The sequence below is a fragment of the Cheilinus undulatus genome, linkage group 21 (genome assembly GCF_018320785.1).
Source record: "Cheilinus undulatus linkage group 21, ASM1832078v1, whole genome shotgun sequence".
In the NCBI taxonomy this organism is placed as follows: Eukaryota; Metazoa; Chordata; class Actinopteri; order Labriformes; family Labridae; genus Cheilinus; species Cheilinus undulatus.
Window position 1 is genome coordinate 8,108,668 of NC_054885.1, and position 24,041 is coordinate 8,132,708.

Here is a 24,041-nt window from a genome sequence, read left to right on the forward strand (position 1 = left end):
TTTTATTTTCTATTTTCAATCAACTTATACAGTACGTACAGATATCCATCAAATTAAAATCCAGACAACATAAAAATTGAGTTTCAACACATGTTAAAGTTGAACAAAGTTGATCTTAAAATATTTTTATTCATAAAAAGTGCCTTAAAATATTAGATGCAATTCTCAGATGATACAGAGAATACATAAGGAAGTAAGACCTTCAGAACGAGAAATACATTGACAAGATAAAAGAACTAATGATGTTAATAATAACAACACTAATTTCGTTATTACTATTATCAGTAGTCGTAGTAACAGTATATTTTATTATTGAAACTTAGAAGTACAGACAATTAGACTCACAAAACATATAAATATGTATTTAGTTAAAAAGAAAAAAACAATGCTTTGGTTTATAACGACATTTCAAACATATTTTAAATTAAAATAGTAATGTTAGACCAACAATGAACGAGTAAATTCAAAAGGAATCTACTTTAGTTAGAAAATAATTATGTTTAAATCAAAATTTTTGACAGAGATTTTCTGTTGGATATTTGCTCAAGAGATTTAAAATAGTCTATTTCAATTAAAAATGATCCAACGTTCAGCTTCATGGATATGCCAGTAGTTAATAAAATAAAGAGGCTGACATAAGCACAGCTTTTTTACCAAGCATAATACATGAAACCGTTTTGATCTTCAGCGTCTATCTATTGACTTATTTAACCACAAACGTGGGGACAATGTGACGTAGTTCCGGATTGTTTTTATCAAGCAGGTGACAGGTGACAGGTGGGCGGGGCATTCTGCAGCCCGTGCAGTCTGCTGCTTGCTGATAGAGCTCGTGCTCTCGCTCTTTACGTCCATCTGTGGCCCTGTTTATTAACAACATGAAGAAGAAGAAGAATACCCTTTCTTCTTTGTGGGTTTTAAACTCTGAAGATGTTCTCCCCTGCCTCCAAACTTCACGAAAACTTCACTGACATCAGCTGACTCCAGCGGACTGAGTGTGAACGTGGACCCGAGGAGTCCTCTGCGGGTCTGATGCTGGATTTACTGGTTCCAGTTTGACGAATCAGCCTGATTTAAAGACCCGCAGCTGCAGCAGCATACTCAGTGAGTACACATTAAACAAAAGGTGTTGTAATACACAGACCAGCTATATGTCTCTGAAACTGTATCAAACAATTTAAATATTACATTATACTATATTATATTATGTAATATAATATAAAAGTAACTCAAAGTTATCCAACAGCAAACAAACGTTGATAAAAAGTGTAATTATATATATGTTTATATTCTAAATTAACAAAATAACTGCACAAAATGTACACAATTTGAAAAAAATCAATGTTGTGTAGTTGTGTAAAGTTAAATTTTTTTTATTTTATTTTTTTGTAACTTAATCATAGGACTGGGTAATAGGGACCAAAAATCTTTTCTGAATATTTCTTCTCTGGTTGTAGGGCTGAATGACTTGGGAAAATAATCAAATTGCTTTTTTTTTTTTTTTTTTTTTTACCCAATATTGCAATTGCGATTTAATATGTGATTATTTCTTAAGTCCCTCATCTCATGTATTAAAAAAATAAATAAATAAATAATCTAAAAATTCCTTCTATACTATAATCAACACAATATATTTTGAAAAAATATCTAATTGTCATGATTTCAACTCATTTTCAAATTATGTATGAATTGCTGTATTAAAAGGAGTGATAATTCTAATGTAATTCTCATATTTAACAAGAAAAACATACAAAAATAAAAAGAAAATTAGATTTTTTTGTACACTAGTCTAAAAATATGCCACTAAAATTATTGCATGATATGTAAAAAAAAATTAATTACTTCTCTGCTGCAAAAAACTGTTATTTTGTCACAAATTTCAGGTTAAAGAATTATGACACTGATTTGAAAATTGCAGCAGGCCATATTGCGATTTAATCTCATTTGCGAATAATTGCCCATTCCTACATGGTTGGCAAAACACTTAACAGATACTGATGGGAAGTAGAAAAACAACAAAAATAGTCAGATTCATGTCCAGTCCAGATGAGCCAGTCAGTGCATTCCTCCTCATTATTATGATTATTTATAAATCTGCCATGTCATCACATGTCACCAAAAACGTCCTATTATTGTAACTTTGAATGAATTTGTAACTAGTTACTCAATAAGCTCTCTAAAGTACAGGTGGCTATTTGCTTCACATTAGGCAATTATATAGTGGACACTCAAGGTGTTTGGATAGTTGGGGAACTTAAGCATAAAAAATATGTTAAAAAATGAACAAATATAAGTGAAAAAAGCAACTCCTCTCAGATAATGTTGTTCTGGTGGCTTTCCAGCAGCATCTTCCGTTTCACTGACATCGTCAAGGGAGTCAAACCTGCAACACAGAAAGACGGAGGAAGAGCAGAAACTGAGCAGGATGCTGCCAAACACTGGTGACCAAAGTGAGAAAAGGCAGGAAGACGAAGAAGGAATGGAAGGAGATGAAGAAGAGGAGGACGGGGAAGATGAGGAGGAACGATCTGTTCTTCCTCTACTTCCTCCCATGAACGTGACATCTTCAAGGGATGACCCCACCGACCGATTGGATGCAGCCGCCAGCTTCCCATCCAATCAGGACTTGAGCTCTGACTCAGGCGAGGAGGTAACGGCCTCGCTTACTGGCCCGAAGAGGGTGTCGTTACCATGGCAGCGAAAGGAGGAGGAGGAGCACGACGAGGCGGAGACCAAGGCGGTGGCGTCGTCTCCTGATGGGCGATTCCTCAAGTTCAACATCGAGATCGGACGGGGATCATTCAAGACGGTTTACAGAGGACTGGACACAGAGACCACGGTGGAGGTGGCCTGGTGTGAGCTGCAGGTGACATAAACACAGACGCAAATACAAACTGACACAAGTACACAGTTTATGCTATACATTTTTGGTAACTTTTGATTTTACTAATGCAAAAGTTTCCCTGCAATCTTGGTTAAAGATGCACGGTATTGGACTTTCACTGACAACACAAATTCATTTTAGTCAATATGAATATATGTAGTTTAGACCCAAAACTTCAATCCTTAAAACACGCTTACAAATTTTAAGACTCAAGATGAGCCGAGGATGGGGGTCAGAGGAACCAAAACCTTGGGGCGGGGCTAACTCCCCACATGACATCATGAGGGGAAAAAAGGGGGGAAAGGGAATGGATTTTTCTAATTCTTAGAGGGATTGTGGACAGGCCAGGGGCACATATTTTTGTTACAAAAGCCTGAAAAGGTGTGTTTTGCATAATTTGTGACCTTTAAAGGTACTTTTAGTGAAGAGAAATAAATATAAGAAAGAAGTGGCTTATTAAGATCAATAATACCCGGAAATAAACTCCCTACAGCGCCATCATGAGGTCAAACATATTGATTATTGCTTCTAATAGTAACAGCAGAGCTGCATTATGTCAGAACAGTGTTTTTCATTAAAGTTAGCCCAGTCGTCATGGTAACGCCCACCATGTTCATGGAGACAGAGCTGGTTAAAAGTCAGACCAGATGACCTAACCGGAGCCTGACACAGTTAACAGAAAGAACTGATTCTTGAACCCAGAACCTTTCAAAATAAAAGCAACAACAAGCCTCACATTAGATGAAATGAGGAGTAAAAAGGAGGACGCAGGGCGTCTATGAAAGTGCATATGAGAGTGGGTTATCTGAGGTCACAGGGTGTTTCTGATTTTATTGTTATATTGGATGCTTGCCGACAGCTCTGATTGGCTCAGAGTGAGGAAGTGTTTGCTGAAACATTTATGACATGATAGAGTAAATATTTAACACACATGAGCACATAACACTGTGAGGACATTTCATTCATTCTTTGGTGATCTGTAGGTGTGTGTCACCTTTATTACAGGCCCTCTTATTTCTCTGAAAGCATGGATCTGTGTTAAATCTTCAGCTGAGGGTCTCCACTCATTAGTGAATGAGGTCTTTGGACTTCTTAAGGACTCAGTTAACTGTGTTGCAAATATGCATAGTGACCGCTCTCTGCAGGTTGAAACACTTCTGCTGCAATTGTAGTAAATCCAAAAAAGCTGGGGTGCTGAGTAATATAAAATATAAAGATTAATTGTGTTTAATCTCAGAAATTCTGTTGTTGATTGCAATTAATTGCACCCTTTTAATCGTGTTTTAAAATTCCCTTATTCTGCTATGGTGGCTTAACCAAAATGAATTGAAAGGAACAATAAAGCTGAGATTAACCACGACTAAGAAAAATTAGTACATTAATTGTAGATGTGATTAATTTATTAATCACAATTAACTTGATCAATCTTGGCAGCCCCTTATTTATTTATTTATTTATTTATGAGTCTAAATGCTCTGCTATTCAGCCTCTCCAGATGTTACAGTTTCATTTTTATTAATACACACATATTTTGGCTCAAACTGAGAGGAGTGTGTGCACGCCTGTACATGTGACAAAATGTTATTAGTGACTCAGCAGTTTGGCGTTCTGTGTATCTGATTTGACACTCGGCGGCTGGTTGATGTTGATAACAGCACACACACACACATACTGTACAAACACTGAAACGCAGCTAATGAGGTTAAGGGTTATTCTCTGGGATGGACTCACTAGTTTGTGTTTTTGTTTTGGGTCAGGGAACCTTTTAAGGATCACAAGATTCCACCAGTATTGTCCAGTATAACATTTCTACCATAAATTCCCATTAAAGCAAACTCAAACAGGGCCTGCTTAGTTGTGTTTACGGATTCAGTAACCTAATGTCTGAGGTAATTTTCACCTGTTAGTTTCAAGGCTGCCCATAAGGGGGAAAGCTTTCTGGGGTCCAGCCAGTTGTGGGGCATGGAGGTCAGGAACATCACGGTCCATTGTGAGGATAATCTGCATTAAAGCAACATAAAACTAGTTTTATTTAATTACGCTGTAGAGCAATATAGCATTTTAAAAATGTAAACCCATTCACTCGTAATAGAATTGCCTTTTTATTGTAATGTTGCAGCTTGGATGGGCACAGTGACGAAACCAGATGGAGAGTAATGTCAGACTTCATAGCTGAGCCATGATGTGCACAAACATCAGGATACAAGAGAACAAAAAATAAGGAACTGAGAAAAACTTTAAGAGAAAATCAACTGAATGACAAAAATTGGTTTAACGTGGCAAAAAATTGGCTAAAAGTGGCAAAAATAGGAGGTTAGAATGGTAAAGAACAGTTAAAAAGTGGCAGAGTTTGATAGAAGTGGAAAAAAAATCCACTAAGGGTGTCAAAATAATTGGCTAAAGTGGCAAAAACAGGAGGTAAAATTGTGAAAAGCTGGTAAAAGTGGCAAAAAGGGTTGAGAGTGGCCAAAATAGGCTGATATAAGTAGTGAAAAGGGGTTAAAGAGTGGTAAAATTTGGTTAAAAGGAACAGAAAGATTTTAAAGGAGGCAAAAAGGGATAAACAGAAAATAAGAGTTAAGAAAGAATAAAATGTGTTAAAAGTGGCAAAATTGGTTTAACGAAGCAAAAAAATGGCTAAAAGGCAGTAATAACAGTGAATAGCAGTTAAAAAGTTGCAAAAAATCTGTTGAAGGTGGCAAAAAAGGAAGGAAAAAATGGTGAAAAGCAGTTAAAAGCTGCAAAAAAAGGTTATAAGTGGGAAAATAGGTTGAAAGTAGCAGAAATAAGGGGTGAAAAGTGGTAAAAGAGTTGCAAAAAATGGTTAAAAGAGGCACAAAAAAGGAATAAAAAGTAAATATGGGATGAAAAAGGAAAATGTGTGTTAAAAGTTGCAAAAACTGGTTTGGAGTGGCAAAAATTGGCTGGGGGGGGGGGGTGACCTCTCCAAAATAAAGTAACCGTTAGACAGGATGCTCGCACCAATGCTACTGATCCAGCATACATGCACTGATATTAATAAATAAGGGCCCATTCTCTGGGTTTTAAGGGCCCAGCCAATTCTGTTGGTAGGTCTGTTACTTGTGGTTAGTGACCAGCAGCTGACTGGTCACAACATTAACACACACACACACACACACCCCTTGCAATCACAGAGTCATGACATAAGTATGTTTATCTGATTACCGCCATGTTTGTTGGTAATTTGAGACTCCAGCCGGTTGCCTTGTCAGGAGATTCTGGTCGTCTGAGGGCTCAGAGTTGCTGCAAGTGTTTCTGGGACATGCTCCTTTCATATCAGTACAGTCTCTCATTGATCGTTGTTGATCTTCAACTCTCTAGACTCATCGTCTGAACAAGGCAGAGCGTCAGAGGTTCACAGAGGAGGTGGAGATGCTCAAGGCTTTGCAGCATCCAAACATTGTCCGGTTCTTTGACTCCTGGAAGGCGACACTTAAGGGTCATAAATGCACGATCCTGGTCACGGAGCTCATGACGTCCGGGACCCTCAAGACGTGAGTTCACAATAAATAAATGCAAACAAATCTTCCCAACTTGATCAAGGTCAGTTTGACTCCTTTATTGATCACCTTCCTGATAACATGTTCCTCAGGGATCCATCCTAGTTCCTGTTCTTTTCTCCCAAATGTAAGAGAGCAATTTTTACCTTTTACACAGAAGAGACAAAACGCTTCAGGGAAAGTTGAAGACAGGCATTCATGTACTAGAGCTCACCTGTCTGACCAGGCCTGTGTTCCTGCAGGTACCTGCGCAGGTTCCGCCAAATGAAGCTGAAGCTGCTGCAGCGGTGGAGCTTTCAGATCCTGAAGGGGCTGCATTTCCTGCACACACGAAGCCCCCCCATCCTACACCGAGACCTGAAGTGTGACAACGTCTTCATCACTGGTCCCTCTGCTTCTGTAAAGATTGGAGACTTGGGCCTTGCCACACTCAAGAATGCCTCATTCGCAAAGAGTGTCATCGGTAAGAACAGAGTGTGGGCAGGGTTGAAATTGTTCGTGAAGTCCAGAAATCTGTGTCGCTCTTGTTGCTGACTTCATATTGGGTCTGGTGGTGTATTTAGGGACCCCAGAGTTTATGGCTCCAGAGATGTATGAGGAGAAGTATGACGAGGCTGTAGACGTTTACGCCTTCGGCATGTGCATCCTGGAGATGGCGACATCTGAATATCCGTACTCTGAATGTCAGAACGCCGCCCAGATCTACCGCAAAGTGACCAGTGTAAGGCTCCACTCACCTGAGTGCTGACCACTTCCTGTCTTTATCCTTGTGTTTGACTGTGTTTCTCTCTCAGGGAATCAAACCTGACAGTTTCTCCAAAGTCAAAGTCCCCGAGTTGACGGAAATCATCGAAGGCTGCATTCGCACCAAGAGCAGTGAGAGGTAACTTGATAAATCACAGCGGAGTGTTTATACTTGATGCCTCTTTTTTTTACATTGCATATGGTGTAAATAATTTCTGGGAATGCACAGCGATGCACTGCCACCTTACAGTAAGAAAGTTTCTGGTTTGACAAATGGTCAGACAGTCTGCATTTGCAGGATTCCTCTGGGTATTCCACCTTCCTCCCGTGGAGCAAGAAATACTTGGCTCCAGAGACTCGGAAAGATAACGGAGAAATTTGTGCCAGAAAACAGTAAATTTAATCCCCAACTTCTGCCCCCCAGGCATCTGTATTTTGATCTGAAGCATTGTTTGAAATTTGAGTGAGTGTGGCTTCAGATCATTCAACCGACACACCTACAACTTCTTAGAGCAGATTTTACTGCCTAATTTTCATGATTTTAAAGCTTAATTTGGTAAATTTAAAGATGTTTATCATGACTGAAATTTGACCTGGTGGTTCATAACACAGCAGCCTGTCATACAACAGCTCTAAAACGCAGATGTTTTTTTTTTTTTTTATCACTTTACAGGGACTTTAATTGTGCCATCCTTTACCTTCTCAGTTTAAAGCTACAGGACCCCACTGGAAAAGCATGAATTTGTTTGTCTGAGCTGCATTTTTAATCACTGTTTCATCACGCAGATTCACAATCCAGGACCTGCTGGATCATCGGTTCTTCCAAGAGGAACTAGGGGTCCACGTGGATCTGGCCGAAGAAGATGATGGAAAAAAAGAGGCGCTAAAGCTCTGGCTGAGGATGGACCCCAACAAGAAGCTGCATGGCAAATACAAAGACAACAACGCCATTGAGTTCTTGTTCGAGCTCTATAAAGACGTCCCCGAGGAGGTGGCCCAGGACATGGTAACTAAAATGCTACTGTCATGACACCAACATGCTAACATCATCTTGAGGGCCAACTCACCTGTCCCCCCTCTCTTCTCTCCTTGTCTCCCAGGTGGTGCTTGGGTTTCTTTGTGAGGCTGACTACAAGCTGGTCGCAAAGGTGATCAGGCACAGGGTGACGGCCATAAAACGTCAGCGGGAAAAAATACGCCTGCAACAAGAGGAAGCTTTGAACCGCCAGAAGGAGACTGTAATCGGGGAGGATTCTGACCCCAACCCTCAACAACCAGAGCTGTCCAATCAGAAAGCGGCAGTTGCAACTGGGAACGCGATCAATAAGGTGAGGATATTCTCAACTGTTTATTGGTACTAATAAATTAATATCATCTTGACATAGTTATTTCAGAAATTTTGCTTTGTTGGGACGAAATCTTCTTGATCCAGCAGGACTTACCCACTAAGCCAGACACGGTCCCTGCATGGAAACAGAACCCCTCTTCGTTGACAACTGCATCATCGAGCAGCAGCCCAATGGATTCTGGGATAAGCAGCATCTCCAGCAAGACGGACAGAGATGAAGAAGATGACAAAAACTCCAGGAACTCTGTGCAGTCCTCTGCTACATGTACGGACATTGGTTTGCTGATTTTTGTATGATTCAGCAATTATAAACTACAGTACATTTAGAAAGTATTTAGACACACTTCTCTTTTTTCAGTTGTGTTGTTACAGCTCCACTCAGTGCACCATCATGACTAAGTTAAAATATTTGGGAACATTTATTTTAAAGGCAGAAACATAATAATCAAGTCTTTTTGCATATGACACAGCAAGCTTTGCACACCTGCCATTCATCTTTTCAAACCTCCCCCCAGCTCAGTCAGGCTGGATGGGGACTGTCATTTTCAGGTCTCTCCAGAGATGTTCCATGGGGTTCCTCATGGCTAGGACATTCACAGAGTCTCTAAGCCACTCCTGTGTTGCCTTTGCTTTGTCTTTAGGGCCACTGGCATGTTGAAGGTGAACCTTTGGTCCAGTCTGAACAGGTTCTGTACTTTGCTCCATTCAGCTTCTCTCAACCCTGACCAGTCTCCCAGTCCCTGCTGCTGAAAAATGCCCCCGCAGCATGGTGCTGCCACCACCATGCTTCACTGTTGGGATGATACTGGACAGGTGATGAGCAATGCCTGGTTTCCTCCAGACATAACGTTTAGAATCCAGGCCAAACGGTTCAATCCTGGTTTCATCGGACCAGAGAATCTTGTTTTCACAGTCTGAGAGTCCTTCAGGTACTTTTTTTTTACAAACTCCAAGTGGACTGTTCTACACTGAGGAGAGGCTTCTCTCCAGCCACTCTGCCATAAGCCTAGATCAGTTGAGTACAGCAGTGATGGTTGTCCTTTTGGAACTATGTCCCATCTCCACACAGAATCCCTGGCGCTCAGTCAGTGACCATAAGGTTTTTGGTCACCTCTCTTACTAAGGCCCTTTTCCTCCGATTGCTCAGTTTGGCTGAGCTCTTGGAAGAGTCCTGGTTTTTTCCATTTGAGGCCACTGTGCTCTTTAAAACCTTGAGTGCAACAAAGAATTGTGGCCTTTCCCAGATTTGTGCCTGTCAACAATCCTGTATCTGAGCTCCTTTGACCTCATGTCTTGGTTTTTACTCTGATGTTCATTGTCAGCTGTAATAACAATTGAAAAAAGTGAAGAGGACTGAATACTTTTGAATGCACTATATATTCTTAATATCTATCTAAATTTATTTCTTATGTTTTCTCTCTTGGTTGCCATTTCAGCGGACTGTGAAATAGAAAGAGCGTTCAGTCCCCCCAGTGTATTGAAGAAGGCTGAGGCGGGGTCTGCTCTTCTCGCCAACCCTGCCCCGACTCCTCCCATCCCAAACCCTGCCCCTGTGGCTCAGGAACCCCCTTGGCACAAGACTCCTTTCTCCAACAGTCGGGGTCATTCCAAACCTCCACCCCTCCCAGTTCTTCGTTTCCCCAGGGTGAGTAAGGGGTGCTGTTAAGGTGGAAGGAGTAGGTAGGGTTACTTTCTTTAGCTCAAGGTGCATACACTAAGTGCCAATTTCCATATCCTCCGCCTGCGTCATGATCCGCTCACAAAGTGCGCTGCAGAGCCAATCTCAAGTGCAACTTTGCTCTGCTGGAGATATAAGGCAGGTCTATTTTTAGCGCCAGACGCTGCCAAACATAGAGCAGACTGATCCAAACAGCCAGAAAAATGCAAAAAACATCTGTTCAGCTTCAAAGTACAACACAATGCATGGATTCTTGATAGTAAATGATCACTTCATCAACATTACATCTCATCCATCATAATGTACTCATCCATGGTGGATGCAATAAAACCAAGGAATCATGTTAAAATGAATGAAAAATCAACCCCAGCAAGGCAAAATAATCCACTGTTGACATACTATCCTGGCATGAACCCGTAGTTAACATGAGCCCTCTCGTCTCTAGCTGCTCAGGGCTACAGGGCGCTGTGTAGCGCTCCAGACTCACTTTCAGTGTGCAAGGTCGCTTACCTTCAGTCAGAGCAAAACCAATGTGCGTCGGATTGCGGCACGGTGGAGGATGTGGAGATTGGAAATAAGAAGTCTCGGCAGAAGAGTAAACATTGTTTTTTGCTGAGGTAACATCAGTGTTTGGGTCATTGAAGTCTGGTGGCTTCAATGACCCAAAATGAACCAAAATGAACAAGGTTTTGATTTTTGGACCCTGATAAATAAAGACACTCTCCATAAATCACTCAAAAACCAACATTTTTGTGTCACAGATGAATTTTATTTTTTTTGTAGGTGAAAACAGTGGCCTTCTGGTGTTATGCTGTCAGCTATTTGCAAAGCATTCTGGGATCACTTGCAGCATCGACCAGGAAGCGCATTTTTTAAGATTATTTTTTGGGCATATTTATCTTTATTTTGATAGGACAGCTGAAAAGAGAAAAGAGACAGTGTATAGAAGGCCATAGGAAGTGCACTTTTAACAGCTTTTCACCCTCATTAACAGATTCATCCATGCAAGCAAAAAATCAGCTTACTGTTAAATAAACACATCTTATGGAGTTCAGTTAAAGTTGAACAGAGTCTTTGATTCAAACCAAGAAGTGAGCCACAGAGGTGGTCAGCACACCTGGCCTCTGCTTCACATGGAAATGCAGAGTGGCGCCACAATGTTAAAGGGTCACATTATGCAGGTGAGCTTTGGCAATTTAACTCACAATTAATAGTAGAGAATATTTTTTGTCAGCAAAGTGAGCAGCAGAAAGAATGTGAATGAGATACAGCAACAGAAGGGCAGCTTCCAGGGGCAGTTTGTGCTGTATTATGTATTGGTAAATATATTAGCGGTCATTTTTTTTTTTTTTTTATCAATCTTGACATTTTAATGCAAAAATTCTACATATTGTAGCTTGAGCTCAAACATGTACCCAGGTCCTTACTGTTATGTTATCAGACTTTAAGCATAAAAAGCTGAAAGCCTCCTTTAACCTTCACCATGGTCACTTTTCTGCTTTTATGGAAATGTATCTTTTTGTGAAGCTGCATCTTTGTCTCCCTCTAGAGGACTTAAAGGGTATTTTCTCCACCTCACTGAATCCACACTGTGTTGTCCTGTCTCTCCAGAGCATCGCTGTGCACCAAAATCTTGAGCATCTACATCATGACTCAGTCTCTGGCTTTTCCTCACCTGTTGACAGGTAACACACAAGACTAATACATATATCCTACTTCATAAACGAAATAAAACTACATCACTCTGAAACTCAACCCTCACTAAAGGGTGCCAGGTTTCACTTAATTGTGTTGTGCTGTGCTCACCTTGTTTCTTATGTCTTTCTGCAGCTACGCCTCTGATGTAACTTCAGGTTTGAGTGACTGCAATGATGGCCAATCAGACAAGAGCACCAAGGAGCTGACCGACCAGGAAGCTGCAAAACAGTTTAAGAAGAGAGCGAGGGCTCGACTCAAAATAACAGGGGTGAGGACCTGAGCTAAAGTTGCCATAACATCTATACATTATGTGTATATTTGTCTATATGTACACATTTCTTTGCATTACCCTTGTGTGTGTAAATGTGTGTGTGCTTATTTAGGTGTCAGAGCTGCAGGACCGTGTGGTCGAGTGTCAGCTGCAAACTCATGACAGCAAAATGGTGACGTTCAAGTTTGACCTGGATGGGGACAATCCGGAGGACATTGCCTCTGTGATGGTGAGTGCTGATGACCAATCACAGCATTAATCGGTCTAATTTGACATATTTAAGTGTGACCATCATATTCAGAGGTACAGACTGGAAACTGGTTCCTTCTTGCATCAATGACAGAATATCTACGTGTTATGATGCCACCAAAACAGTCTGGAAAAGGGATTGTAGCAAAAGTTATTTCTTTTTGTCATTTTAGCCATGTAATTGAGCCTTCGCTAAGCCCCACCCTAAAACCGCCACCATCCAATGCTAGGTTAGCAAATGTGACTATGCATGGAGGCCTGATAAGCTCTTAGCAGACCCGGTGAGCTTAAGGGGCCTCCAAATCTTTACAGTAATGTGTTGAATTTTAAACTTTCACAAAGCCAAAAAACAAGAGGAGGCACTTCAAGATATGAATGAAACAGTGTGGAAGACTGAGACTGCATGATTTAGTTAGCATATGGCCAACCTTAACACACGCTAACTCCACATTCACTTAAAATGTAATCATATCTTAAGTTACTCTGCTGTGCAAGAGCAATGTTTCATGTTTTGTCTCGATGGGTCACTTCTGTCCGAGTTCTGACCGGAGTCACACACTGTAAAAACCAAGCCTGATAGTAAACCTGAGCTGTCGTTTCCCTGGTACAGCCTGCCTGTTAACACAGATTACACATGATCAGACTGTGAAAATGGCTATTGAAAGTCATTATTTTACCTATCTGTCTGTCAGTTGTTTAACAACCATAATGAAAAACGCGATCAGCTGTTTCTTACATACATACCGTCCGTTACCAGGTCAGGTTTTTAAACTTTGAACTTTTGGTATCCTACCCGTTACCTAAACCCATACCCTAAACCTAAATGAAAATTTAATCTAATAATATTTCAAAAGTTTTTGCATGTATTTCCATTCTAACACAGATGCCATCTCAGATAGATGGTCTGTGAGAGTGGCAGTTAGTGGTGTATGGTCTATAGCAGTGGTTCTATAGATGTGTGCCCTGAAAAAAAATGTCCCAAATCGTCTATGAGACTATACATAACCTGCATGTTTTGTCCTATTTCATTGTTTTGTTACATATTTTGTACTGTCAGGCCCAAGCCCTATTATTCTTTTATTAAATACATCTGATTGATGATAAATCTCCAAAATTTGGGTCACAATTCTCCTTGAGAAGTTGATGCTGGGTCCTGTGACCCAACCAGTTTAGAACCACTGGTCTAGAGAAAGACTTAGACTTATTTCAGATAATTTCCATCTTATTTTGGTCAGAAGAAACTGTAGATTGCTTAGCTATACGTATTCACATTCATTTTGAATCATATTTTCAGAATTATCCTCACATTTTCGTCCTCAGATCCACAGAGACTTCATTCTTCCATCAGAGCGACAGGGATTTATCTTCAGAATGTATGACATCATAAACAGGGCGGAGTCTATGATAAATCAACAGCAGCTCGCAGACAGTGACAAGTCATCCCAGCAGACGGCCTCCACGCTGCCAGAGAACACGGTAAGTTTGAGTGTTTGTGTGTGCTAAGCAAAGTTTTCCTCTTGAATCTTCAAATGTTTTTGTAGCCTGATGAACATAAACATCCTTTGGCACAGCAGGCACAGTGACATCTAGTGGTTGTAGAAATTATAGCAGCCTTGTATGGCTTACAAAGTAAGTGCATGAATGCCAGAGTAAGAAGGTAACATTTTTCTTCTGGATGTTGCTTTGAAACAAGTGAAAATTATTCGCTCTATTTTTTAAATATTTTCTACTCCTGCAATGTGAAAGGAGCTTTATTATTGTTAACAAAGTTATGTGTAAGTAATTTCACCTCAGGGCTCTGGTTTAAACTATTTCATCATGGCCACTTTAATCTTGATTGTAACCAAACTGCAAAGATAGAAAAAATATTTCTACAAGATTGGAGAAACTTGACTGGGATGCCATCTAGTGGTCGGGGCATGGAAGTACAAGAAAACCAGCTGAAAATATACACATCTCCAGTTGACTGAAATACAAACCTTTGATTACTCAATCTGGCGTGCCAGGTGAGGTTCTATCACCTGTTACCAATGAACTTACTTACCTGTTGAGTGTTCCAGGTGTTTTCTCAGCATTCCATACATTTCCCAGTCTCTTCTAGACTCAGTACCAACTTTTTGCAATGCATTGCTGGTTTCAAAATTTAGAAAGTGTGTTAAATTTTTCCAAAATCAAGTAAAACTTTATTTAACTTTACAGTAACGTGAACAGACGTCCCCTATTTTTACAATATTTTTACTTTTCTCTTTCAGCCAGTGGTAGCAACCAAAGGCCACGCCAGAAGTCCATCTACATCTTCACTTCCTGGTAAGGGGGGGGGGGGGGGGGCTGCATTATGATGAAGTATTAAAAGGGCTTACAAAATAGTTGCTTGGATAGTTGCTACTATCAAAAAGGGATAATCACTAGACTCCTAAAAGTCACTTTAGATGAAGCTGCATTTTTCTGTTTACTTCCCATACATGAATATTCATCCACACACACCTCAGGTTGTCTGGCTGATCAATTATCTTCTTTCAGATCTTTCAGATACTGCAGACATTAACCCATCTCCCTTGAAGTCTGAAAATGCCTACACCAACTCTGAGGGCTCACCCACTGTCAGAGCACAGAGATCACAGTCCTTCCACACTTCATCAGGTACAAAAACAATCTGTTAATGCATCAACAAGCAGAGTCAGATTTTTATTGTTGAATTATAATCTCATATTTTGTTTGCTGCAGTGTTCATTTTGGCAACTATTTTTAATTTTAGTCTAAGTCTTTAGATGAAGTGTCTTTAAGTTTTAGTCACTTTTAAGATGTCGGTAAATTCTCCAAACATTCTGGGCTTGATTTTGTGGCGTCCCTCCAGGAATCATTCTGGAGCCTCTATTGTTTCTATTTAACCTTGTTTAAAATAAAAATAACACAAAATTCTGTTTAAGCTCCAATATTTCAGATAATTTTCATCTTTTCTTGGTTAGAAAAAAAAGATACAAGATCAACGTTGCTACCGATAAGAAAACATACAGAGACATGTGAGAGTATTTATGTATACAAGTGGATAAAAAATAAATATGCACAAGGAGAATAATTAATCTTACAATCATGTGATTTTGATGATGTTGAAACAGAATATTTTAAATATGTAAGGATGGTATTTCTATTTTTCATTTTCAAATGCTGACACATGAAACTTTTTTCACAAGTCCCCCCTCTCTCTCTCTCTCTCTAGCTTCCTCCTATCAGCCTCCTCCATACCCTGCCCGTTACCCCCATCCAGACCCTGTCCTGCCTCGGTCCTCACCTCTTCCTACTCTTCCCTCGTACCAACTCCCAGCTCCCCCTTACCCCCCTTACCCCCTCTCAGCCCAGAGCTCCTCCCCTAGTCCCCCCCGAGTCCAAAGTAACCCTTCCCTCTTTACAACCCCAACTGCCCCCTCAGCTCCTCCACCTCCACCGCCACCGCCACCACCTCCTCCTGTTTCTCCTAAGTGGCCCCCTCCTGATCAACCTGTCTTCTCTCTGGCCAATGTGCTCTCTCTTGCCATGAGCATGGCACAGTCCTTCATCCCTCCACCTGGGACCCCAAACCAAGGGTTTAGCCCCAACCCTCATCCTATGTCACCCCCAGCTGTCCTCACTCCCCCCATGTCCCCAATGCTGGGTTCAAAGCTTCAGTCCCCAAGTCCTGTCCCTTTCTCTGCTCCCTACCCATCCCAGGCACCCTACACTCCACCCACCCCTGAAACAGGCTCCACCAACATCCAGAGGGGGGCACAAGCTGGCTGGACTCCAGACATACATCGACCAATATTGGAGCATCAAGAACAGGTAAGCCAAGGTTGAAATTTTAAAAAGACTTGTCAGATAAAGCGTTCGAGAGTCTGTCCTTTCACATAAGAGTCTTAGCCTCCAACAAGAACCAGATAGTAGAATGGCTTAGTTTCTCTTGACTTATTGGAGGCATCCATTTACTATATTACATGACCTCCCTAGATTTTCGGAGGATATCGATTTGTGTCGAGGAAACAGCAGGAGCTAGGTATAAATGCATTGGTATGCTAGGTATAAAATTAGCTCTCTTTTCATACTTCTTCCTCCCCATTTTTGTGTGTCCCACTGTTCCACAGTAGTGACCTTTTTTTTATTGGCAAACCTGCAGTCTTTGGCCAGGTGGCTTTCTCCACCGCATCTGTAGCGTTTTCTAAAGTCCAGATTGGGGCTTCAGTCATGTGTCACTGACCTTGTTCACCAACCCCGACCCCTCAGCTCTGTTCCATTTACCAGTTTCTTTCTTGAGCCATGTAAATCCTCAGTGTCTCTGTTTGGCACCTCCATTGCTTATGCGAACTCGAGGGCTTTTTCAAAAGTCAGTCCGTCCTCCAACAGCAGCCTTTACTGTATCCTGTCTTCATTTATAGCACAGATCAAACAATCTTGCAGCATCATTGCCAACAAATTACCAAAGTTACAGTCCTGCGCCAGCTTTCTCAGTTTTGCCACATAACCACCCACACTTTGCCTATTACTCTGTTGCCCTCTGTTGGCACTAAGATGCAATAACATTTCACAATCATTTCATAGCACAGGGGAAGTTCCTGAATTATGATTTTTTTATGGCATCATTTTGAACCAGTACACCCAGGAAGTCTTCTGAGAGGTATCAAAAACAATTGGAGCAACGATGTGGCGTGCAAATCAACACAGACAGACATGCCGCCAATTATAGTAGTAGGATTCAAGTCACCTCAGAAAGGAGTGGTTGACCCTTGACGTCTACATTCAGGAATGCCATGTCTACTTGTCAAACATTCATTTCCGGTACCTGATGTTGTCATTTTATTTTATCCTATGGGGAAATGAGGGCTCTGTCGAACTGACCCTTTGCAAAGCCCCTGCCTAAAACAGCCACTGTCCAATCCTGTGCTAGCCAGTGCAACCATGCATGGGAGGCCTGTCAAGCTTTTAGCAGGTGTGCTTACAGGATCTGTAAATCTGACCGCCAGGTGAAAAATTTAGGGTTGAATTTCAATTTTCTGCTTTCACAACTCCAAAAAACTAAGGAGAGATGTTGAATATGGGTAAAACAGTGTGTCGGACAACATGAACAGTTTCATTCATCTAAGTTTTCTGGTGAATATCAGCTAGAACAGCTCTAAAACATGATTTCTTTTCTTTTCCCATAGGTGTCTGCCCCAGTTTCTTTGTCCCCCAGACTGTCACCCATAGAGGAGGGTAAGACAAACTTTCAAAGAGGTATTGTTAAGTTGAGAGTGAACACTTGCAAGAAGAGGATGATGACTAAAGACAATACAGTCAGAACTAGGGATGAGTATCGAAATCTGATACTGGCACATCTGATACCTATGGTACTGAATTACTAGACAGATGTCGATGCTTCATTTCAGTACCTGACCACCCCAACATAATTCCTGTAACTCCATAGGAAGGCATGAAATGCGTTTTATTTTTACATCTGTTTCCTTTACTTATATGCTCCATTGGCATGTTATTTCTGAATTATTTATGGAACTGAGACAACTTTTATTCCACTGCCGATTTTAAAAATGCTTTTTGTTCTCCTAAAGGTGTGGAATCAGGCACGGGTTAGGCACTGGCACCTTTTAAAAAGTACTGATTGGGCAGCAGAAAAAACCTAGACCATACACAACCCTGGCCAGAACCCTGTTTAGATCTGTGTTACTCTGCTTATTATAAGGGAGGAGGCAAATATGGACACACTGCAAAAGATAGGTGCAACTTCATCTCTTTATGGTATTTTTTGTTATGCACCACATTAGAAGGACTCTAGACTGTCTGTATCAGGCAAATCCATCTTGCAAAGCTCTGACCCCCAGCGTTTATGGCAAACGGAAAACTGTTTGGACCATTTAACATCATTTGAGGAGAGCAAGGCGGTAGCTATGGGCGGGATTTATTCAAATTCAAAGCCAACAGACAGAAAAGATGTTTTCACTCTTCTGACTTGCTTCGCTATAAGTTTGTGAGAGCTACAGAGGGGAGGGAGTTAGTCAAACTCACCTACAGAGGCAGATAAAGTGGAGAACTTTCTGGGGACCAGCCAAGTGGGGGCTCATGGAGCTCAGGAAAATGATAGTCCATTCTAGAGTTAAGCTGTGATAACCATATTTGGTTTTTGAAAGCATAAAATAGCCCTTTCCTTGGAACAGAATAATTAGTGTTTAAAGTGGCAAAAATGGGTTAACAGAAAAATTGGCAGAAAGTTGCAAAAAAAATTGCTTAAAACAGGCAGAAAAATGGTGAAAATGGCTTAGAGGTGGCAAACCAAATGTAAAAAAAAGTGAAAGTGCAGTTAAGATTGGCAAAATGGCCGTAAGAAATGGTGGAAATGGGTTAACAGAGGCAACATGGTCAGAAAAACAAGTGGTGGAAAGGGTTCAGAAAGTGCATAATGGCTTGAATTAGGCAGAATGGTTGAAACAGGATTAAAGAGTGCAAAACTGGGTTTAAATAGGCAGAAATTGGTTAAAATGGAATAAGGGTTAACAGGCAAAAAATATGTTAAAAGTGGCACCAATGTATTAGCAGAGGCAAATATGGGTCAAAAGTGGCAGAAAAGTGGTGAAAATTGGTTGAAAAGTGTCAAAAATTTGTGAATGGGGCAACTTTGTTGAAAAGTGCACAAAATTGATGAAAATTGGTGAAAATGGGTAGAAAAAAAGGTTAAAAAAGGGTTAAAAGTGGCAAAAAATGTTCAAATAGGCACAAGATTAATGAAAAGTAGCAAAATAGACTGAAAAAGTGTTGATAAAAGGTTTATTGTGGCAAAAATGTATAAATGGGGGCAAACTGGGTAAATAGTGTGCAAAATTGATGAAAAGTGGCTACTGAAAGTAGCAAAAATGGGCTGAAAAGGTATTTAAAGGTATTTAAATGTTAGCCCAGATGGCTTGCACCAATGCTGCTAAGTCAACACACTTTGATATCGTCAATAAATCCCAACTGGGGACAGCCTATTATCTAGGTCTGTCAGGGGCCCAGCCAAATCTGTGTCCTGGGGTTAGTTGTGGTGCAAGTAGATAAATACAATGGCTACTAGTGGAGTGATTAGCTCTGATGTAGCCACAGCAGCCACTGGACCACATAACCTCATTGAACCATATTAAAACAGGAGCAAAAGCCACACTGAAAACTTTTTATGATGGAGGTTGAGTTGCCGGTGTATCCAATGCTTTGGATGCTATTAGCTTGTATATAGCTTTAGTGTAGCGGCTGTTTAGTCAGAACTGCATCACATTTCTTATTAAAACAAAGTTCAGAGCGACACTAAAAACTTGTCCTAGCAGAGAAGATCGGCTATGGCATGAATTTTATTCACCAAGAGGCTCAACCATTCAGAAACTACAGCAGTATTAGCCTGTCAGCTCAAGTTACTACCAGAGAAGCACACGCATGCAACCTCATTTGTCTTGTTGCTCTGATTGGCCGGGAATTAATGTGACAGGCAGAACGTTTGTCAAATCACCTTCCAAGAATTTTCTGAAAAGTCCAACCCTTCCCAAACACTTTGTAGAGGAGGGTTCCTAGATAAATCCATGCAATGGAAATCAAACAGTCAATCTGGCATGTGAGGTAACACAAGAAGTAGAGCTGCCATCTCATTGAGAAACCACAATTAATCACAGTGGTAACCCTTCAGATTATTTCTTTGATTTTCCACGCAGCACCACCTTCAGGATAAACAACATCTCTTCCTTCTCAGCTGGTGAGGCTTTGACTTCTTTTCTGTTTTGATCTTTCAGTGAGAAAACCTCCAATCTTCACCGTTGGCCGTTTTCAGGTGGCACCCTCCAAAGACATCCCTACTGTCCGCCATCAGGAGCCTCGGCCTCTTAGCCAAGCCACACCCACCGCACACTCTCCACCCCCCTCAATACCGGACCAATCAGAAAGCTCAGAGAGCAGCACAGAGAGTGAATCAGGAAGCAGCATGAACACAGTGACATTTGCCCCACCTTTGTGGTACCATCATAGCCCTGCGGAGCAGGGAGAGGAGGAGAGAAGCAGGAGGGAGAGGGAGGAAGAGGAGAAGAGGAGGAGAGGGGGGCGGAGGCTAAGTGTTAGCTCATGGGAGGGGACGGCTGGCAGCCCGGGGATGAGCGGTCAGTCGTGGAATCGCTCTGCATCCTACAACAGCTCTGACGAATCAGAGAGCGAGAATGAGGACATGTGGGTGGAACTCCAAGAGCTACGTGAAAGGTGATTGGTTGAGAGCTGAGATCCTTTCAATGAATGTGTTTCAGTCAATAAAGCAACCTCCAGTGCTTAGAAATCAGTAAATGTAAGCTAAAAAGTGCTGCAGTTCCTCTAGTGTCCACACGAGGCTTGTTGCAAAAGCCCAGAATCCCTAATTACACCCATACTAACATAGCAATTCCAGCATCGACAGGTTTACAGCTCCAATTCTGACCTGAGAAGCTTACATTTTTCATATAAAAATAATAATCTGAAATATTATTTTAAGAATTATATTTCCCTTTTTGTGTGAGTTTGATGTGGTATTTCCTTGGCGTTCCCCTTGATACTGACTCTCTATGAAAAGGCTTCCCATGAACCATGTTCTAATCTTCCCTCTCTTATCCCAGACACCTGGCAGAGGTGAACAGCCTTCAGGTCAATCAGAAGCGAGAGATCGAGGAGCTGTATGTCAGGATGGGTAAAGTACCTCCCCCTGGCATCGTCCCTCCAGCCGCAATGCTGAACCACCGTCAACGACGCATCTCCAAGAGTGGAACCTACCCACCTTCACGCAAGAACAGCCTGCAAAGGCTGGAAGTGCCACCCCCTTCAGGTAGGAGGACAAAACACTGCCTGCACAGCACATCCCAGCTGTAAAAATGTATTAGGTTAGGTTTTAATAACAATGTGAATTTTGTCTCAGGTATCATGAGGAAGAGCTCGGTCAGTGGCAGCAGCAGTGGATCTCAGGAGAGAGCAGGGAAAGGTGTGACCTTTGCCCCTGAGCACACATGCATGGTGAGATCAACAGGTCATTTTTACAACTCCAGATTCTGATCAAACATGGTCTCAGCATTAGTTTGAGAAGCAATGGATTGGACTCCAAAGCCCCCCAATAATCAAATGGCTGGTGCCACTTAGACTATGTATGTACTGTATTTTAGACACACCTGCCTTTGTTATCTTTGTTAGCTAGCTTCATTTCATATGCTTTCGTCTAATTAATGGGGAAACAAAAATCACAAATTGACTCCTGACTTTTACTTTCAGTGAGAGAAAATGTGGAGCTTCTGACTGAAGTTGGTCAACGTTGGTTGATCAACGAAGAAAAAGGATAAAGAAGAGGAAACCTCCTGAACATATGCGTCACTTTATTCTACTACCTACAGAAATGTGAAATCCCATCCATCCATCATCTCTACCTCTGATGTTGATCCCAGCTGTCACTGAGCGAGAGGTGGGATACAACCTGGACTGCTCTTCAGTAAACCACGGGGCTGATGCATAGAGAAAGATAGACATTCACTCTTGCACTCACTTCTATGGGCAATTTAGTCACCAATTTACCTAACAAGCATGTCTTTGGACTTTGGGAGGAATCTGGAGTGTACAAAGAGAAGCCACTGGAAGAACATACAAACTCCAAACAGAAAGACTGTCCAAGTGGGCTTTGAACCAGAAACCTTCCTGTGGTGAGGTGACACTGCAGTGCCGTGCAGCACACAAATATGGAAGTGTTATATTTTATTATGTTTTTAAAGTTGCTTTTGACTTAAAAGGACTGAGAAACTCAGTAATCAGAAATTTAAACGCTCTGAATGAGCTGCAGAGCCTTTAGGCCAGATCACAATAGAGTCCTGCCCCGGCACAGATGAACTGCAAAAATGTTCAGGTTCAGGTATAAAATATGATAATGTAATTTCACGATTAGGGCACAAGTAAAAATATACAGAATGTGTCCGGGTAGGACGGAGTGAGCTCATATTTCTGGTAAACTTTTAACTGATCCGTTCATTCTTCAGAACATGAATGAAAGGATGAACGTAGTTCAGTCCGAAGCCACTGAACATCCGCTCATAAAGGAAAGAAGATCTGGCTGCAGACCTCTACAATGGAGTGAACTCGACTGTGGGGCTGGAGGTATTTTAATAACCCAAGCAGGAACCAGAATGAAATACTGAATGAAGTATATTTTTCACTCACTGTCAGAGATTACAGTAAGAGGGTATTTTTCTCAACAGCAGAATTTTATGAAAAAAACAAAAAAAAAAATAGAAAATTTATTGGGGCGGCCGGTGGGGGGGGGGGGGGGGGGGGGTAAAAAAGCACACCACAAACTATGGAAAACCCAAACGGGGTTAGGGTTAGGAACCCAAACCAGACCATGAAGATTAAGGTCAGGGTAAGGGGGAAAGGGGGATAAAATTGAAAAATACACCATAAACTAAGGAAAACCCAAAGAGGGTAGCGTAAGATACCCAAACCCTTAAGGATAGATTAAGGGGGAAAGGGGGAGGGGGTTCAAACTAAAAATAACACACCACAAACTAAGGAAATACCCAACAAAGCATAACACGTCACTTTCATGCCAAAGTCAAGGTCGACCACCATAGAGGTCTGAAGCCAGTTCCCCATCGAAAGTTGTCTACACTGAGAGCAGTCAGTCCATTTTAGGCTGACATGACAGGTACAATGCTCTTCTGATTATTTTTTCAAAGTAAAAGCTTAATCACTTTGTTTCTATGCTGAGACTAGCTGCTTTTTCACAGAATGCTTTTATTCTGAAATGTTCCCAGGATAGTTCTTTAGTCCTTGCATTCAAAAGTTGCTTTGGGTTTTCCCTTCATCCATGCTAAACGTTCTTTTTGTTTTGACTCTATGCAAATGATCTAAAAAACATCCAGTTATTACAAACATTAACTCATAAGTGATCTCCATCTCGTTCTCTGCCTTCGACTCTGCCGTTTATTTTCATGCAACATAAGCCTTGTTCCAGTATGTCAAAGAAATACCAGGTTGAAAAAAACACTAAACTACAGTCAGTGGCTGCATGCATGTGCAAAATTGGACCCTTACAGGACTCTGGATCAGACGACACAAATCTGACCAGACTTTGACCTGACTGTGTCATAGCCACCTATCTTCAAACTGCATGATAGGTTTTCATGCAACTTCCATCTACTTCTGTCCACCCTGACTAACCAATAGGTCAGGCACATAACTGTATTTAGAGAGGGCAAACTAAGCATATTTTCTTAACACATTCATACCTCAAGTTCTGTTTAAAGGCAACCCATTTATATTGAACCTTCATTTATACATAAGGAAAAGTTTCTTCCTTGCTTTTCAGAGAATAAATCCAATACCATTGTCTTTTGCTAAGTCGTACAGAGAACGGAGAACAACAACTCAATAATCAACAAGGGTCTCACTTGCAGCATTGTCTGTCTGTCAGAAAATACAGAACAATATTTTTACCGCTAAGTCTGACATCTGGCCTTTAGCTTGATTTTAGACATCCTGATAAAAAGGGAACACTTGCAAGCTAAAACATACTGACAAATTAAATGAACTAAACTCACGCAAAAAGTAATGAAATTTGTGTTTGGTAGATTATTTCTTTGTCGAAACAATTCTTCTTGGCAATAATAATACCACTGGAAAGT

General features: G+C 41.1%; 1 protein-coding gene across 5 annotated transcripts; it reads left to right on the plus strand.

Moving 5' to 3' along the window:
• Window positions 1-811: 811 nt before the first annotated feature.
• LOC121503504 (serine/threonine-protein kinase WNK4-like) lies at window positions 812-22,662 on the plus strand. Of its 5 annotated transcripts, XR_005991372.1 has the most exons (23): window positions 812-1,101; window positions 2,340-2,863; window positions 6,224-6,396; window positions 6,645-6,865; window positions 6,966-7,123; window positions 7,197-7,285; window positions 7,933-8,152; window positions 8,247-8,474; window positions 8,579-8,771; window positions 9,931-10,139; window positions 11,784-11,857; window positions 12,003-12,138; window positions 12,254-12,370; window positions 13,711-13,866; window positions 14,643-14,697; window positions 14,911-15,030; window positions 15,608-16,206; window positions 17,562-17,610; window positions 20,160-20,616; window positions 21,003-21,208; window positions 21,299-21,393; window positions 21,646-22,067; window positions 22,398-22,662. XR_005991372.1 is itself a non-coding variant. In XM_041777960.1 (22 exons), exons 2-22 carry the CDS (start codon window positions 2,423-2,425, stop codon window positions 21,646-21,648), a joined length of 3,999 nt encoding a protein of 1,332 aa, XP_041633894.1. In that variant the 5' UTR covers window positions 812-1,101; window positions 2,340-2,422; the 3' UTR covers window positions 21,649-22,662. The 5 variants fall into 5 exon arrangements, 4 of the variants coding, with proteins under 4 accessions (XP_041633894.1, XP_041633897.1, XP_041633896.1 ...); XM_041777960.1 differs by having other exon boundaries at window positions 21,646-22,662; XM_041777963.1 differs by having other exon boundaries at window positions 8,579-8,759; window positions 21,646-22,662.
• The last annotated feature ends 1,379 nt before the right edge of the window (window positions 22,663-24,041 follow it).